Source organism: Megalobrama amblycephala, linkage group LG17 (genome assembly GCF_018812025.1).
Source record: "Megalobrama amblycephala isolate DHTTF-2021 linkage group LG17, ASM1881202v1, whole genome shotgun sequence".
NCBI lineage: Eukaryota > Metazoa > Chordata > Actinopteri > Cypriniformes > Xenocyprididae > Megalobrama > Megalobrama amblycephala.
Window position 1 is genome coordinate 31836028 of NC_063060.1, and position 19896 is coordinate 31855923.

Consider the following 19896-nt stretch of genomic DNA (forward strand, 5'->3'; position numbering starts at 1 on the left):
CTGAGAGCAACAACCATAGCTTTTCCACAGACAAACTTTATGAGGGGACAAACAAACATTTGAGAGGGGATTGGTGAGCTGTTTGGTTCTGGCATTAAATTGCTTCTGCCTGACTGAAGGCAGAGTGAGACATCTACAGACATTATACCCTTATACACAGTGTTACACTGAATGACCTGTTAACAGAGGAGTTATAGCCGCTCTGCCTCTTTCCGTTTACACCTTCATTTCTGTGTTTGACATAAATAGTTGGTTTTGCAGAGCAATAGAGTGGTTCAGATTGCAGGCCTAAAAACGGATGGGAATTAGTATTAGCCATTTGTTCCCAGGTTGGGTTTTCTAGAAGAGCAATTTTTGATTTATGGATTACATAAAGTCTCTGGTTAAAGAGATAGTTCACCCAAAAATGAAAATTATCCCATGATTTACTCACCCTCAAGCCATCCTAGGTGTAAATAACTATCCTTTTTCAGAGATGTATTTAAAAATCCTTGCTCCTCCAAACTTTATAATGGTAGTGAATGGGGGGGGGCACATTTTGAAGAAAAAAAAAAAATGCATCCATCCATCATAAAAGTAATCCATACTATGGCTCCAGGGGGTTAATAAAGGCCTTCTGAAGCAAAGCGATGGGTTTTTGTAAGAAAAATATCCATATTTAAAACTTTATAAATTCAAATAACTAGCTTCCGCCGAATGACCGTATGCGTACTGCGCAAGTTGACTAGTGCCAAACGAATAATCCTCTGACGCGATGTATGACGCTGGATGTAGGAGTAGCGTAAGCTTAGACGGCTCTCGTGTTTTAAACAAATAGGGCTGTGCAACAAACTGAAGCTCCTCTTCTCTTATATCTACGTCCCCTGACATTTCTCTTTAAAGGTGCCCAAGAATCAAAAATTGAATTTACCTTGGCATAGCTGAATAACAAGAGTTCAGTACATGGAAAAGACATACATTGAGTTTCAAAATCTCATTTGTTTAAAAGACCTCTGAAAAACAGGCAAATCTCAACATAACACCGACTGTTACGTAACAGTCGGGATCATTAATATGTACGCCCCCAATATTTGCATATGCCAGCCCATGTTCAAGGCATTAGACAAGGGCAGGCAGTATTAATGTCTGGATGTGCACAGCCAAATCATCAGACTAGGTAAGCAAGGACAACAGCGAAAAATGGCAGATGGAGCAATAATAGCTGACATGATCCATGATATCATGATATTTTTAGTGATATTTGTAAATTGTCTTTCTAAATGTTTCGTTAGCATGTTGCTAATGTGCTGTTAAATGTGGTTAAAGTTACCATCGTTTCTTACTGTATTCACGGAGACAAGAGCCGTCACTATTTTCATTTTTAAACACTTGCAGTCTGTATAATGAATAAACACATCTTCATTTTTTATAAATCTCTCCAACAGTGTGTAATGTTAGCTTTAGCCACGGAGCACTATCAAACTCGTTCAGAATCAAATGTAAACATCCAAATAAATACTATACTCACATGATCCGAAGCATGCATGCAGTATGCATGACGAACATTTTGTAGAGATCCATTTGAGGGTTATATTAGCTGTGTGAACTTGAAAGAAGATGAGGTTGAGTAAATCATGGGATACTTTTCATTTTTGGGTAAACTAACCCTTTAAAAGTTGAGGAGATGTTTTTGTTTTGTGTTTGTGTTTGTTTATGTTTATGTTTTTTTTTTTTTTTTGCAGGTCTATAATCCTGGTAGGTTTAGCAAATTAGTAGTTTCAAAGTTGGGTTAACTGTATGCTAACCTCATAATGAAATGACAGTCCCACAAACTCTCTTCAAAATGACTTGCTCCTTCCAATTTTGGACTTAAATTGGATTTGGCTACTTTACTGGAGCTCCATGCAGCAACATTTGAAAGCTGTTTTTGAGAAAATCACTGTGTTTCTAAAATGTCTTTCAACTGTAAATTCATAGTCTTGGATTATAACAATGATTTGTTTTTCCAGCATGTTTATACAGTGATTGTAGACATAAAGTCGTTTTTGATAGTGGCATGTCCTCCAGTATTATGATCATATTAATTGAGAGAAAAAATCGAATATTTGTACTTTTAAAAATATTATATATACAAATATATTAATAAGGAATAAATGATGACAAACTTTTTCTTGAAAAAAATAAAAAAAATTATAATGACCAGTAATGGCAACTAAAATATACACCTTGTTTACATTTACAAATTGTATCCTTGTTCATTGTTTAAAAGAATTCATTGACTTGTGTGCATCACCTACCCACAGATTCAGAGACACTTGATATGCTTGATAATATTGTTTCCGATTCGTTTGCTGCACAGGCTATTAATATCCAGGCCCGGACAGCTCGACTGACTTGGGCTCCACCAGCAGGCCTCCAGAACAGAGACAGGCACAGTAACGGACACCCCTTTACCTGCAGCTACGAGGTCACTCTCTCAGACAAGGGTCGTAATGGCCAGTACCGTGTCATCTATAGGTAAGATAGACTGGAGTGTATAATCACAGAGGAGCTGTGTAGTCTGCTCAGAATCCTTGAGAAGTCTTTATGTTCTCATAAATTAACAAGTGTTCACCACGAGGGAGCAAGTTAGACATGAATGCATCATCCATTGAGCAGAAAGAATCATTGGATGCAGCCTGTTCTCCCATCAGGATGTGTATGATTCAATATCCAGAGAGCAGACAGGAAGATAATCAGACCGCTCACACCCTGTCATCACCCCTTTGAAGCAAGAGCCTCAAAGCATGACTCCAGACTAACATATGAGAGCAGTGGTGCTTGTGAAAATTATAAGAAATAATATTATCATTATTATAGTATATTGTATAAATATACAAAATTTCTGCAAAAATACCATACTACAGTAAATCCGTGGATATGTGGACACCTTCTAATTTGTTTGTGCATAAATATATTTTTCCTGTTTTCCTCACCAGTGCTGTTTATAATGTCATGGATGTTTAATATGATTTCAACTTGCATATTAAAGTAATTTGCCGTTCCCATAGAGGTTTATGTAACAGAAAATGGGATGCACTACTCGTGTTGCGTTTAAATTTGGTTTGCGCAGCATTTTTCAATTTGGCCTCACAGTCGGGTAGCTCCGTTCCGGCCCACTTTTGAATGTTTGCCTTTGTTTGTTTCCCACACTCAAAAAGAAAATGACAGAGCATAATCTAAAAGAATAGGGCAATTTCAACTCTAATGTGACTTCTAACAAAATATAGTTGCACCAGCAGGAAAAAATGGTCGCAGGAAACCCTAAAATCTATCAAGCCAAAACCACTCAGAGTTTTTTCCCTTGGCAGTTGAGCTCAGTAATAACTGAACAGCATCCCTTATGAAAGTCAATTTTGCACTTTGAACAGCACCCTAACTCTATTGCTGGCATCCATTAAGGTTAGTAACCATCATGTGTGTGTATCTTTTTAGTGGAGAGGAGTTGGAATGCAATTTAAAAGATCTCAGACCAGCAACAGACTACCACGTAAGGTAAGTGCTGTCAACTTTTTCTCTTACAATCTGCCATGTGCAAGAACATGTGCTTAGAGTAGTTCAAACTATTACTGTAGAGTCCATTTTCCCAGAAATTCATGCTATTTCAGATGAACAGTATTGTCATACACAGTTTTCTGCAGTTTTCTCTCTTTTTTTTTTAAATTTTTTTTTACGTAATCAAAGTAAAGGGCGCCTGCAGGATTTTATCTCGGTACGCGCAGAACTAGTTGATATTAGTATAATTAGTGTTATTGCAATTATTGTTGTTGTTACATTTAATTTATTGCCATACTTTAATATGTGAATTATATTATCAGAAAACTAAACACATTTAGCGTTGTCAGGGTTTTATTTGTGCTTAATGGATAAAAAAAAAACAACAACTCTGATTTATGACTGTTATAAACTTATTCGACACTCTTGATGCTTTGAATCTTTTCCTGAAACAATCAGAGAAAAGCTTCAAAGATTTTCAAAGAATTTGACCCTTTGGCAAATTTTTCAATCAAGTTTAGCTGTTTTAGAGAGCGTTTACTCATGTTGAGCTTGGTTTTAAACATTAACTATCTGTAATGTCACATTTTTTGTGTGTGGAAAAAGCACCAATTAAACAAAACTAAACTAGCCAGCCAGATTTCTTTTCACCCATGCACATTTGACTTTACAACACACAAACGCACACCTTTTATTTATTTTCATTCTCTCTTGCTTTCTCAAAATGTCACGAGTGTACACAGATAGATTAATGCTCAATTAAAAAAAATCTAAAAATAAAAACGGCATTAATTAGTGCCCTCTCATGGTACACACAGTGCGTACAGCCATATGGCTGCAGGCACCACTGATCGAAGTTAACATTGATGGAATATTAGTCATAATTTTTAACTTCCACTTTTGTTTAATGTCATCAGCTCTACCTAAATGTCCCTCTAATGATCTGCCTGTTACCTGTGATTAATTGAGCTAAAAGTGCTGTGCATCACAGCGCTGGAAAGGTCGAGCTTAAATATGATGCATGTACTGGTCCTCAAAGAACCTCTCAAGTCTACATCTGATGTAATCTTTGCAGCCGGGGATAGGCAATGCTAGTCTGTTCTGTCACCGGGAGCTCTTGTTAATGGAGAATCCAGTGCTCCTCCTGAATCCTCATTAAAACGCATTGAAATTGTCAGCTGAGTTTTCGGTCGAGCTTTGAACCCTGGCAGCAGTGGGACTAGTACCTGAATATATGTTATGATTAAGGGATAGTTGGAGACTCTCTGTCTCTGCAGTCAGATGTGACCCTGAATGTTCCATTTGCCCCTAAGAGTGATTATTTTTTTGCTCTTTATAAATCTGAGTGACCTGTTGGGAAATGTCATGTGTGGCCAGATAAATTTTGTCCCACCTTTTCCAGCACAGGCATAAGCAATGAGGTGAAGTGGAGCGCTTTGAGACTTTAACTCATCCTTTTTTAAAAGCAATTTCCTGGAATTGTAAAAGCAATGTGCACTCAATCAGAAAATATATTGAACTTTTGATTGTAGTGTAGTGGAGTATTGAACAAGGCACAGCTGTGCTTTTGTTTCTGTAACTTAACTGGTGCTAGAAGGTCATGAGTTTGATTACTTAAAAAATTTACACCTTGAATGGCACTGTAAGTTTCTTCTATGGAAAACACAAAAAGGTTATTCCCCCCCCCCATGATTTCTGCTATAAATGTAGTATAGATCACTTTGAATTAACTATGCCTTCTAAATGTATGTGTTTGTCTTTCTCAGAGTGAATGCTGTGTGCAATTCTGTGAAGGGTTCGTGCTCTGAGGTGGGGGCCTTCACCACCCACAGCAGTACCCCAGACTGCCCACTGCCCCCTAAACTATCCCACCGCACAAAGAGCACGCTTACCCTGCAGTGGAAGGTGAGACTGCTGTTTATCTCATTCTAGTATGGAAGTTGAAGCCATAGTCAAATCATTTCCGAGGCATCAGACATATAGGACTAATTTTGTTAATTCTTCACTGAAAGTACATTTTAGCCTAAAGTTTGTATCGTTTTATTACAGATGAGAGCCTGGTAGATTTAATAGAGCAGGAGATATTCCATCCTCCTGAAGTATTAAAGAGAGAGTTCACCTAGAAATTAAAATTCTGCCATCATTTACTGATCCTCTTGTTGTTCCAAGCCTGTATGACTTTCTTTCTTCTCTGGAATATGAGAGGAGGAAAAGAAAAAATAATGTTCATGCTACTCTTTTCTTTACAATGAGAGTGAATGGTGACCAGAGGCCACAAAAAAATGACAAAAAGCGCCATATGCGTCCAAAGCTATTTCAAGCTTTCTGAAGGTACTCTGTTTTTTTTAAATGTTTTTGAAAGTCTGTTGTGCTCAGGAAGGCTACATTTATTTGATCAAAATACAGTAAAAATAGTAATTGTAAAATATTATTACAATTTAAAATTGCTTTCTGTGCCGTCGAACATTTTTTTTACAAGATGTAATATAAGTCTAAGGTGTCCCCTGAATGTGTCTGTGAAATTTCAGCTCAAAATACCCCATAGATTTTTTTTAAATTAATTTTTTTAACTGCCTCTTTTGGGGCATAATTAGAAATGCGCCGATTCAGGCTGCGGCCCCTTTAATTGCTCGCGCTCTCCACCCCCTCCCGAGCTCTCGACTCTATCATTGCATAAACAAAGTTCACACAGCTAATGTAACCCTCAAAATGGATCTTTACAAAGTGTTCGTCATGCATGCTGCATGCATGCCTCGGATTATGTGAGTATAGTATTTATTTGGATGTTTACATTTGATTCTGAATGAAGGCTGTGCTCCGTGGCTAACGGCTAATGCTACACCGTTGGAGAGATTTATAAAGAATGAAGTTGTTTATGAATTATACAGACTGCAAGTGATTAATAATGAAAATAATGACGGCTCTTGTCTCTGTGAATACAGTAAGAAACAATGGTAACTTTAACCACATTTAACAGTACATTAGCAACATGTTAACGAAACATTTAGAAAGACAGTTTACAAATATCACTAAAAATATCATGATATCATGGATCATGTCAGTTATTATTGCTCCATTTGCCATTTTTCGCTATTGTCCTTGCTTGCTTACCTAGTCTGATGATTCAGCTGTGCACAGATCCAGACGTTAATACTGGCTGCCCTTGTCTAATGCCTTGAACATGAGCTGGCATATGCAAATATTGGGGTCAAACATATTAATGATCCCGACTGTTACGTAACAGTTGGTGTTATTTTGAGATTCGCCTGTTCTTCTGAGGTCTTTTAAACAAATGAGATTTATATAAGAAGGAGGAAACAATGAAGTTTGAGACTCACTGTATGTCATTTCCATGTACTGAACTCTTGTTATTCAACTATGCCAAGATAAATTCAATTTTTTTCTAGGGCACCTTTAAGAGTTTTGGAAAAACATGAGTGTGATTTAAATGATTGGGTAAACTACTTATAGATTTTCATGGTCCAGTACACAGTACATCCTGTTACGTCACTAATTTTATCTGGAAATATGGTTTTCTTCCAGTTTTCCTTCTTTTTGTCTACTTCTAATTTGTTTCTTTTTATTTCTCTCTCTCAGGCTCCAGTTGATAATGGATCGAAAATCACCAGTTACCTTTTAGAGTGGGATGAGGTAATACTATATTTTTTTGTTCACAGGAAAGACTTTAAAAGGTTTATTATTATTATCATTCAGTTTGTTTTCACATTTTTAGTAAAAGGGCCTCCTTGTTGAACTGCATTTCAACACTAATGACGTCTCTTTGACATCAGCACTGTTCACATTCACTCTGTTTAAAAAGATTGATATCTGACTGATGTCTGTGCATTCTTCACAGACCACAGCACACTGTTGTCACTCATACATTTCTCACTCCAGCCATGATTACAGTGGTTTTTAGAAGCTGAATGGCTTCAGTGATTTTATGTAGTGTAGTGACTGAAATGTATGTGTTACTCTACTTTATCTATTAGGGCAAAAAGAACAACATTTTCAGAGAATGTTACTTCGGAAGCCAAAGGCACTACAAACTCACTCATCTGTGTCCAGCCATGGCCTACACGTTTCGGGTGGCGGCACGCAACGACATAGGAATGAGGTATCACTGCAGAATCATATGCATGGCTTTCACACTGCCACTTTTGGTGCACATTCGGGTTCGTTTGATGCCAAAGTTTGGTTCTTTTGGATGATGTGAACACTGTTTTCCGAACTCAGGTGCACACCCGCAGACCGTATCAGAGTCTGTTTGATAAAACTGTGTGTTTGTGTGTGCTCTCACTCACTTTCCTAACATGCGTGACTGATGCACTCCAAGCAGAGAGATGGTATATCTAATTTCTGCTTGCCTTCAAAAGAAATTGACTCTGGTGGTCTTGAGAATGTTTGCTGTACATTCGTGGGAGATAGACACAAGTGCCGTTATATGTAAAAAACAAAAAAATAAAAGAGAGTTGAGCAACGCTATGCAATTTGCTGTCTTCTCTTTCATCTTTGTTATCAATCACATATTGTATAATGTGAAAACAGTCCAGTGGTCACAGGGGGAGGAGGAAGCAATGGAACTTAGGTTCGGACCAGGCAATCAAACCAAATGTGAAAGCTCCTTTAAACACATACACAAACACACTTTTGCTGCATCCCAATTTACATACTCCCACTACACACTAAAACACATAGTATTTAATATGGGTTGTGTGCAAGCTGGGATACAGCCAAAGATCCATACATTGAACAATGATTTGAGCTTTGAATTTAGAAGGTAATATGAGTCGTACAGGATGCATATTAATCCCTGTGTGTGTGACAAAACAATCCCATTATCCTTCTGTAATCTGATCGTATCACCATCCCTCAAGTCGTAACGGAGGAGCAGAGCCATAAAGTCACCTTGATGCAGAAGAACAGACAGCCAATGGAGCACTCTCTCTCTTTCCCCTCGTCTTTTTATTTTCTTCATTTCTCCATTTTACATCTCTCTCTCTCTCTCTCTCTCTCTCTCTATATATATATATATATATATATATATATATATATATATATATTATTTTTTTAATGGAAAAAAATCATGAATTGCCTTGCACCCAAATCTATAGAATATATCTATGAAATAAGTAACGTTTGGTCCAGTGGGCAGAAATGTTGAGGAAAGATGTTCATCACTCTGAATACAGCACCATCCCTCATCTCCTCCATCTCCTGACATTAATACCATAGACACATTCAGAGAGTGAAGCAACACTGCTGAAATATGAGACTCTACCTCCAGCAAACCACCTTTCACCCAGTCTAAAGGGACATTTTTTTATTACTTCCTTAACTGAAAGAAGCTCATTTAACATCTCCTGTTTCCCAGTGGCAGTTATAGACACTCTCACACAGTAAATACTGAGGGCTCTAGTAAACTTGTCACAAACAGTTAATTGGAAGAAACTAGATTTAAAGCCGCTATCGAGAGGTGAGGAAAACTATTCAAATTCAATAAGTCAGCTTGGAAGTTATTCATATTGGAGCTGTGCTTAAAAATAAACTTAATCAAAGTGTCCACCCTTTGAGGGATGCAAATGAACACAGCTCTTGCAATAAGATGTTGAGGCTTTTGCAAAGTTTATACAAATCGCACTTATACGACCTTTCTGATGGATAACCAAAAAACTAAACACTCTCCATTCCTGGCTGTTTTTCATATTTTACTTTTTTTTTTTTTACATATATACATATATTTTTTACATATATAAATATATATATATATATATATATATATATATATACTGTAGTCAAACCAAAAACTATTCAGACATTTTTGATATTTTTACTAGTGGGTGCAGGACACTATAGTTCATTTATGTAAGTGAGGATAGCAAAATAAAGTAAACTGTGACATATTATACCCAAAAATTCTTCATACAGTGAACTACCAGTAAAATTGAAAAAAATTTGCAACCAAAAATTGACACTTTGACCTGGCCATGTTTTGCTTAAAGGGTTAGTTCACCCAAAAATGAAAATTCTGTCATTTATTACTCACCCTTATGCTGTTCTACACCTGTAGGACCTTCATTAATCTTTGGAACACAAATTAAGATATTTTTGTCGAAATCCGATGGCTCAGTGAGGCCTCCATAGCCAGCAATGACATTTCCTCTCTCAAGATCCATTAATCCAAAAAAGCATCAAAACTGCTTCTGGAAGCTTCGGAGCATTATGAATCAGCGTATCGAATCATGATTCAGATTGCATGTCAAACCGCCAAACGTGACTTTGGCGCTCTGAACCGCTAATTCAACACGCTGATTGATTCATAACGCTCCGAAGCTTCCTGAAGCAGTGTTTTGAAATCGGCCATCACTATGTAAGTCGTTATATTTTTTATTTTATTTTTTGGCGCACCAAAAATATTCTCGTCGCTTTATAATTTTAATATTGAACCACTGTACTCACATGAACTGATTTAAATATGTTTTTAGTACATTAATGGATCTTGAGAGAGGAAATGTCATTGCTGTCAATGCAGGCCTCACTGAGCCATCGGATTTCAACAAAAATATCTTAATTTGTGTTCCGAAGATTAATGAAGGTCTTATGGGTGTGGAACGCCATGAGGGTGAGTAATAAATGACAGAATTTTCATTTTTGGGTGAACTAACCCTTTAAGTGTTTTTATATATATATAATATAATGTGTGTGTTTAATTTTCTGTCTCCTGTCTTGTTTATCAGTGGCTTTAGTCCTGAGGTGATCTTCTACACGACTGGAAGTCTGCCCCACTTGCCCCACGCTCCTCGGCTGGTGCGTGCCGGCATCACATGGATCACGCTGGAGTGGAGTCGGCCAGATGGCTGTACCGCAGAGGAACCGGTCACATACACGCTGGAGATCCAGGAAGAGAACATTGTACGTCATTTAGATGGCAGAAGTGTCATCAGTTATAGCATGACTTCCCCATACTCAAGTCCAACATACTTGAACCCCCATGGCATTTGGTTGTTTTGCCAATTTTCAAAAAATATTTGAACCAAATATTTTTGGTAGCATTCGACTCCATTAGTGTTTCTTGGACAATTTCATTGTTCCACCAAGGGGAGGCTTCCAACTGTGTTTCTTTGAAACTGGCCTCCGAATTGCAAAGGGCCGCCTCTGGAACCAGATATTGAGGAGTTGCTCTTTTATTAGGAATTGTTATTTAAAATCAAAATTATACATTCTTTAAGATTCCCATCACTACTTGCTGTGGCGTAAACGGTGACGTAAGCTTTTGTGCTTATTTCTGCAGGGAACAGAGTTTCACCCAAAGTACACTGGAGAAAACTTGACATGTACTGTAGAGGGTCTGAAGAGAAGCACACAGTATAAATTCAGGGTGAGTGAATGCAGTTTTCCACGTATAGCTTTGAATATCACAAATTATGACGTTGTGTGATTTACAGAGTTCATAAGTTTACACAACCCTAGCTATAAACTTAGTTGCTCATCATTAAAATAAAAATAAATTATAAAAATTGCTTCTTTTTTAATATTTTAATATACTTTTAGTCCCTTTTGTGCTGAGGGACAAAGCTGGATCACAGCATTGTTGTGGAACAGTGGAACATAAATGTGCAGATCATATTGGGAATTACTGGCTGCTTCACTGCTCAGGATAAGCCAAGGACTCGCATAATTCCAAATTCCACTCACAAAATTCCAAAATTTGAAGTGGACAGACCAATAAATAACAAAAATGATTCTGCAACCCTTTCAAGGAAAGTCTGATCACTCGGCGACCATATTTGCAACATATTGGCAACTCTTTCAGGCATCCAAGACTAAGTCCTATCTACCTGAATGGGGGAATCCTGAAATCTCAAAAACTGCTTGCCAAACTCACAATTAATTAATATATTTAAAATCCGCAACAAAATCTGGACTTGCCAATAAATTGTTTCTTATGCTCAAATAGCGTTAAAAAAACGGATATTTCAGGCTAGACCAGCCAATGTGCATTTGCAATCCTAAGCGCACATCTCAAAACTCTGAGCTTTTAACAGCATTTGCAGTAACACAATGACTTTATCGATGATCAATTGGCTCTTTTATTTAGAAGGCGGGACTTATTCCGCCATATTGCGCGTTGCACTTTCTCTCATACGAGTCTTTGTATATATAAAGTCTTAGTTCTGCGAGGAATATGGAAATTTATGTTTAAAGCTTGTTGATTCAGTATGATCTGTGAAATGAAAGAATGTTTGACAAAAGGAAACCACAAATAAATGTTAAAGAGACTTGAAAGCTCATATTGGAATACTGACAAGCTCAAAAATACCAAAGAGGTGCATTTGTCTGTTTTGAAGAGAATAATGCTCTCTCTAAAGTACCAGTCAAATATTAATTGCCAAGTCGTAGTGACCTCATGTTTTGGTCAAGCGCTTTTGTAATGATTATTAGCCAGTAGTGTGCTGCGTTTGACACATGCTCTTCACAGGCACACGCAGCATTTTGTATGTTTTTGTTCCACTGTGTGGATGACTAACTATGTGTGCAGAAAGCGCAGGGACACCTGACAAATTATGGCTAGAGTCATACATTGTTAATTACAGTCGCAACAAACTGCTTTAACCTTTCTCTGTGCTCCACTGACTCATACCACAGTTGTTGTTTTTTTTTTTTGATCATCACAAATATTTTCTTCTGTCACGTTCATATAGAGAAACCTCCTATCCAATTATGAGTGAACTGCAGCCCACGTCAAGTGCTGCTGTAATGCAGTGTGTGGGTCTGGCTTAAGTGCTTTCATAATTAATAGTAATTCCTCTAAATGGTGCGCACAACTCTAGGTTTTTTTTTGTCTTTTTTAAGTGAAGGCATCCATTAAAGCAATGGGAGTGGGAAACAATGGGAGTGTGTAAATGTGTTATGTCATTACCTCTGCATTTGTGATCAGTTGTTTGTGTACAGAAGCTCTTTAGTAGGCTGTGTGTAAAGGTTTCTATTTTTGGATAATCTTACGTTTTATATGCTTGAAGATAAATTATATGTTGAAATGTATCATGCATGTCTCTTATTTGCCACTTTTTGAAACCTGTAAACATTAATTTATTCATTATGATTCACTGACAAAACGCCTTCCTACAGCTTAAAGTGTTTCTTTTTTTTTTCTTCTGCTTCTGAGAACCTGAGTTAGACTTAGAGATTTGAATGAACCCATGAGTTAATAATATCTCAAATTATGCAGTTCGACAGGAGTTGTGATTTTCTAAGCAATCAGACTTGTTCATCGGATGAACTAAAAGGGCAGAAAATGATTAATGTACAGAATTAAGCCTCTTCTGTCATGTTTTTGTGTCTTACAGCTCATAGCCTCTAATTTGGAGGGCAGAAGCAGTCCCAGTGAGGTGCTGGTGTGTAACACCAGTCCAGACAAACCTGGACCCCCCTCCAGACCCTGCATCAAGGGCTCTATCAGACCCTACAGCTTCAGTGTCAAATGGGGTATGGCTGTTTGTGCAGCAAAAATGTTCAGTTGGAGTTGTTGCATTTGCTCAATTGGTTTCTTGCTGTGAGGGAAATTGGAAATCTCATTTATGAGATTTGGAGGCAAATCCAATTGGTTTTCCTTTTGAGCTCGATCTTTCGAGCTCAAATGAGCTTGAGATTTAATCTTGGAAATCAAGAAGAAATATCTGCAAATATTTAATGTTAATATTAAAAATAAAGTTGCAAAATTGTGTGTTTACAAACATAGACAATGTAATGTCCTTTAGTACCGGTATAGCGTTGTCTCTATCTGATGTGTGTCACACTACACCTCATTTTGATGTCTTTCTTTGTGATGCTCTGCTTGGGTTCTGCCACATTCCAGTCTAGTTCTTTGTTCGCAAAGGAGAATAGGACAAGGTCTGCGGTTGTATTGTGTTCTCTGTGTGATAAAACACAGTAATGAACCAAACGGTAGATTTCTGTCAGCTGCAATAAACTTCAAGGGCAATGTCTAAAATTTAGTTTTGACTCCAGGAGTTTAGACTTGAAAAGTTTTTGCTCAGTCAATGCGAAGGGATACAACAGCCTAATAAAAATCAAGTCTGAATACATGTAGAGTCATATCATGAGAAATCAATTTTTCCTTTATATCTTTTAAAATATGAGTTCAGCGTACAATACGACCATGCTTTAGGTTTTATTTCTTCCAACCGCTTAATTCTGGCTCAAACTGTAAATTACTAAAATAGTTTTTGGCGCAAACAACATTACTAACATTTTAAGTGGACCGCAGGAAAAAATAAATGAAAAATATTTTTATACTGCTTAATCTGTTATGTACTGTACCATATTGTATCCCTAACAGCTAGTAGTCAGTCACTGTCTCATTTTAAGTGTTTTGTTGTTTGGGCATCTCCATATGTGTGTGTATTTATAATATCCTGTCTGTATTGTCACACTACAGATCCTCCACAAGACAACGGAGGTTCAGAAATCTTGAAATACCTCTTGGAGATTTCAGAAGGAAATTCTGATGGTATGTTTTAATGTATATGTCACAGCGCTTCACTGTCATTCACCATCTGCCTGCATGTTTTAAGTATGCTTTTGTCCTTGCATCTTAATTTTATTTCAAAAGTATTTAGAAGTCCATCTAGTCTTTTTCTAGCTTTTTTCACATGACATTTTTTACAAAAACATAAGATAATTTCATAATTAATCTTATTGTGTCCTCATGCTGTCACATCTGTTTTTCTTTTCTTACACAGATGTTGTCAGAGCTTTTATTTCTCTAAAAGGAATTTCATATAGCCAAAAATACTCAATGCTTGCCTGTTCGTTGATACCTGTTTTATCTTGCAATGGATTAATTAAACTTAATTAAACTGGGAACAGTTGATGGTTTACATGGATAACTGACTGACTCTTTGAAAGTGATTTCCCTGCGAATGTTTAACTCTTTGACGCCTTGTATTTGGTAGCCAATCAGTGGGACATTGCATACAGCGGGCCTGCCACAGAGTGCGAGTGTGAGGACTTGAAACCCGGCACAATGTACAGACTGCGCACCTGCAGCATCAGCACAGGCGGCCACAGCCAGGTAACTCACATCTATTACAACAGCTGTACGTCACATCTGTCCAAATGGACTCGTCAGAGAAAAAAAAATGCATTTAGAAAGAATGAGAGTCTATCGCTGGACATTTGCAGGAAAAAACTACAACAACAGAAAAACACACAAACTATTAATTTTTCACTTGAACAGACCATTTAAACATTCATGAGTGGGAAAAGTTTGGATTTTAACAATTGGTTAACCAGTTACTTCCATTAACCTTTTAACCTCACAAAAGTTCAGGAGAAATTTTCAAACCGTTTCAGTTCAGCAATGTTCTTGAGAAGTCTGTTGTGAAATGCTCTTTTTGTGTGTTAGCAGTAAAAGAAATCAAAGCATTACATTTTATTGTATTAAAAGTATTACAAAGTATTACATTTTTTTTATACATTTCATGGCCAATTTGTGTATAAATTCAGTCCAAAATGCATTATATACACTACAATTCAAAAGTTTGGGGTTGATAAGGTTAGTATTCTTGAAAGAACTCACCAAGGCTGTAGTTATTTGATCAAAAATGAATGCAGTAACATTATGATTATTACAATCTAAAATAACTGTTTTCCATTTTAATCAATTTTAAAATATAATTTATTCCTGTGATTGCATTATTCCAATCGTTATCTCCATTACTCTCTCATTACTACATGATCCTTCAGAAATCACTGTAATATGCTGATTTGCTGCTCAAGAAACATTTTGTATTATTTTCAATGTTTAAAAACAGTTGTGCTGCTTTTTTTTTTTTTTTTGGAAACCGTGATACATTTTTTCCAGGATTCTTTGATGAGCAGCATTTATTTGAAATACTTTTTTTGTAACAACAAAGGACTTCACTGTTATTTTTGATCAATGTAATGTGTCCCTTTTAAAGAAAAGTATTAATTTCTTTCTTAAAAAATCTTACTGACCTCAAACCTTTTGAACAGTAGTATAAATCACATACTTTTTGCTACAGTTATAGTTATGGATACATAATTGTTATGCTTTTGTCCTTGCAGTGCTCTGAGTGTCTGCCAGTGCGTACACTATCTGTAGCTCCAGGACGTTGCCAGCCTCCCAGAATTGTGGGTAAAGCCAAGCACAAAGAAGTACACTTACAGTGGGGTAAGATTCTATGAATACATAAACTCTCTGTCCTTCCAATACATCACACTTCTGAGAGTTTTTCACTCCTTAGCCACTATATCATGTTCAAATTTTTTGCATTTTATGTTTCTATACAAAGCAACGTACAGTGTATTCAAGGTAGTGACCCACAATGTTACTAACACAATGCTTTATAGGTTATGGTATCAAGAAGCATTATTAAGTTGGTAATTTACATTGTCCCGGGATCTCTGCAGTTTCACATTTATTTATGTTGATGTGTAATTACATTTCACTAAGCCCCTCTATGGCATTCACACAAGTAAACCGTTTTGTCATACCCAGATCAATATTTTCACCATTTTTGCTATGTCCTCAATGTAACCTTCTCAACGTGCACATATTTTTCAGTTGTAGACTAGAATGGTGCTCTTGAAGTGTGCTTGACTCACATACTTCCTGTGCCAAAGCTATCAGTAGGGAGTTAAAAGCTAAACACCCTCAGCAGGAGTGAGTTCTGGGTCTGTTGAGCTGCTGATTCCAGACTTTCCAAGTGAACACTTTGGATTCAGGCTTTTGGACAAGAAACTTTGAACTGAAATTGTGAAGCTTGGTAAAGCTTGAAGTTGTAAAGAAGTGGTAAAATTTGCTTTGTCTTAGAAGAACTTAAACCCCTTACTTTCATTATAAAGGATGAGTTGAACCTGTAATTTCTATTGTACTGAAGTGCTTTTGTTTCTGTCCCTCATCTCAGATTGTCCCTCCTCTGAGGGGGCATGTGAGGTGACTGAGTACAGTTTGGAAATGAGGGAGGGAGAGTCAGAGCCCACCGAGGTCTATCACGGCTCTGATCTGGAGTGCACCGTGGGCAGTCTGCTCCCCGGCGCCACCTACAGCTTTCGCCTGCGTGCCGCCAACGAGGCAGGGGTGAGTGATGCTCAATTCAATAATCAAATTGTGATTCTTGAATTGTTTTCTAAAGCACAGCCATTAATAATAATAATAATAATGCTAAAAAATTGAAACCTACATGAAGTCGTCAACCGCACTAATTGACTAGCTTGTTGGTAGACAACCATCCTGACCCATCCCTACCATAATGCACCTCAGGTTCAGTTTTCAGTTGATCACAGTACCTCGTTCCTCTCTTTATCGCATGAATCGTCTAAACCGGCCAATCATTATTTGAATCCATCTGGAATGTGAGGAACCAGGCTAATTATGAGATAAAAAGTTAAAATTATGAGATACTAAGTTCTAATTATTCTGAGATGATAAGTCAAAATTATGAGATAGAAGTCATAAATGACATAAATCATAATTATGACAGTCATAATTGACAAAAATTAAAATTTTCAGATACAAAGTCAAAATAAAGCAATATTCAGTCAATTATGACCCCATTTTTGTCAATTTCAACTTTGCCTCGATTTCACCTGCTAATATCATATAATTAAAATTTTTTATTGTACTATAATTCTGACTTTTTATCTCATAATTCTGAATTTATATTCTATAGTTTCAAATTTGTCATAATTTCAAAATTCTAATCTAATGACTTGGTATGTCTCAGAATTATGATTATTTATGTCATAATTATGATTTACCAAAGCATAATTTTTTTTCTTATGTAGCGGAAGTTGATGTCCATAGATATCTACACAACTTCAAGGATTTCTCCTCAGGTTGTTCAGGGAGGCAGGGATCAGCTCTTCCTGTCTTTTTTCTCCTTTATATTTTTCTTTGTTCAATTTAAGTAGTTTCCTGTTTCTTTGCGGGAGTGTTAATATGACATTCAGAGTAAGTGCTAGAGCCAGAGGACTGAATTTAATCCTTTTCTCTGTTTACTTTTCATTGTTTGTGTGAGGCAAACTCCCAAAAGTGAGGAATCGATGCGTCTCGTATCAGATTGCAGTACTGGAAACATGCTTTGATTTCACAAGAATGATTGTCTCGGTCTTCTGTGTTTTATTTGTTTTTCACATTGTATTCTGATAGAAATGCACCTTTGAGACATTTCATGTCATGTTTTGAATATTAATTTGCACTACTTTCTCTCTCTCTCCCTTTTGTTCTGCTCACAGTATGGGCAGTTCTCTGAACCAACAGAAATAACAACTGCAGCTGGTCCTCCCAGCCAATGTGCAGCGCCATCCCTTACCTTAATGTCCAATACCTGTGTGCTGGTCAGCTGGGAGGTAGTTTATCATATTTAAAGCAGGCCCATCAATAATAGGACATAGATCATACATTAACACATTCAACAAAGAAATTCTGTCAGTATTGATGGTCAGATGAGCTGAAGTACAAACAATCAGCCAATAACTTTTTTATTACCCTCCTCTCTCTCACTTTCAGAGTCCAGAGAGCTCAGGGGCCGACATCTCTGAGTACCGTCTAGAGTGGGGCCGAGAGGAAGAGCCCATGGAGCTGATCTACTGCGGCCCTGACACGCAGTGTGAGATCTCAGACCTGACACCTGCTACTCATTACTACTGCAGACTACAGGTATTACTGTCACTGATGGGTTCTTTTATGTACACAATATTTATTGTTCAATAATTCTTTTAAAGTGTGGAACAATGAAATATTTTGTTGAGCCAGTTATACAGAGGGTGCCTGTAAAGTGCACCCTGCCTACACCTTCATAATGCCTTTTAATTGTATTAGAACTCTGTTGTTAACTTGATTTGTAATAAATGATATGGCTATTTATATATTTTTTTTTACTGTAAAGGCTGATTTACACAGCCGTAGCTACGTCGTAGGCTGTGTGTAGCAAACATAGCTTATGGTGTAGCCTGACGTGCACCTCTCCAAAAATGTAACAACGCGTCAATTCTACACAGACCACAAGCGCTGTGATTGGTCTGCTATAACCCCTCCCTCAGTCAAAAAAAAAAACATCTGCATAAGCCAGTGAATACTGCCTGCTACTGGTCTGCATGTGTAATTGCATGTCGACGCAGACAACAACACAGAAGTATAAAAGAAAACCGAAGCATAGAGGCTATGATGTAGGTCCGACGCAGAGGTATAAATTAGCCTTAAGGCTCAATGCCCTTGGGAGTAGCAAAGTCAAAATAACTGATTAGCACACAAAGTGGTTTTATTATAGTACTTTTTCATGGCTGTGATGTGTCGCTGTGCTGCAGCCTCACGACTCAAACCAAATAGATAGACTTTTGTGCCATACTTAACGTATTTAACTTGCTCTTGGCCATTTTATCCCATTTAATTATGACTAGAGTAGTAAAAGTATGACAGGAAAAGTTGAAAAGAACAATGAAAGTTGCTGCTTCATTAACTGTATCATCTTGCGCACTGAGGCTGTGAAAAGGTTCTTGTCATTATGCTTTAAATAAATGAGCTAGTGACAGTCATGTCGAGATATTATATGGTGAGGATTAACGGCATAATGATCACTATAATCATTGTCATTTATTAGGAAATATTGTCATGCAGCTCAAAATGCTTTACAGAAATGGAATGAGACAAAAAAAGTGTATGTATATACAGGTGCTGGTCATATAATTAGAATATCATCAAAAAGTTGATTTATTTCACTAATTCCCTTCAAAAAGTGAAACTTGTATATTATATTCATTCATTACACACAGACTGATATATTTCAAATGTTTATTTCTTTTAATTTTGATGATTATAACTGACAACTAAGGAAAATCTCAAATTCAGTGTCTCAGAAAATTAGAATATTGTGAAAAGGTTCAATATTGAAGACACCTGGTGCCACACTCTAATCAGCTAATTAACTCAAAACACCCGCAAAGGCCTTTAAATGGTCTTTCAGTCTAGTTCTGTAGGCTACACAATCATGGGGAAGACTGCTGACTTGACAGTTGTCCAAAAGACGACCATTGACACAAGGAGGGAAAGACACAAAAGGTCATTGCAAAAGAGGCTGGCTGTTCACAGAGCTCTGTGTCCAAGCACATTAATACAGAGGCGAAGGGAAGGAAAAGATGTGGTAGAAAAAAGTGTACAAGCAATAGGGATAACCACACCCTGGAGAGGATTGTGAAACAAAACCCATTCAAAAATGTGGGGGAGATTCACAAAGAGTGGACTGCAGCTGGAGTCAGTGCTTCAAGAACCACTACGCACAGACGTATGCAAGACATGGGTTTCAGCTGTTGCATTCCTTGTGTCAAGCCACTCTTGAACAACAGACAGCGTCAGAAGCG

At 37.2% G+C, this 19896-nt stretch overlaps 1 protein-coding gene across 4 annotated transcripts in view; it reads left to right on the forward strand.

The window, feature by feature from the left end:
• Nucleotides 1-19896, forward strand: part of fndc3ba (fibronectin type III domain containing 3Ba) — a 157162-nt gene that overhangs the window by 109389 nt on the left and 27877 nt on the right. For all 4 annotated transcript variants that reach the window (XM_048163038.1, XM_048163041.1, XM_048163039.1 and 1 more), the window contains 14 exons: nucleotides 2339-2496; nucleotides 3454-3513; nucleotides 5280-5418; nucleotides 7111-7164; nucleotides 7506-7630; nucleotides 10251-10425; nucleotides 10805-10891; nucleotides 12861-12999; nucleotides 13952-14023; nucleotides 14469-14587; nucleotides 15604-15709; nucleotides 16446-16618; nucleotides 17776-17889; nucleotides 18050-18199. In XM_048163038.1, coding sequence (XP_048018995.1) covers nucleotides 2339-2496; nucleotides 3454-3513; nucleotides 5280-5418; nucleotides 7111-7164; nucleotides 7506-7630; nucleotides 10251-10425; nucleotides 10805-10891; nucleotides 12861-12999; nucleotides 13952-14023; nucleotides 14469-14587; nucleotides 15604-15709; nucleotides 16446-16618; nucleotides 17776-17889; nucleotides 18050-18199 — 1671 coding nt within the window. The remainder of the gene's footprint in view (nucleotides 1-2338; nucleotides 2497-3453; nucleotides 3514-5279; nucleotides 5419-7110; nucleotides 7165-7505; nucleotides 7631-10250; nucleotides 10426-10804; nucleotides 10892-12860; nucleotides 13000-13951; nucleotides 14024-14468; nucleotides 14588-15603; nucleotides 15710-16445; nucleotides 16619-17775; nucleotides 17890-18049; nucleotides 18200-19896) is intronic.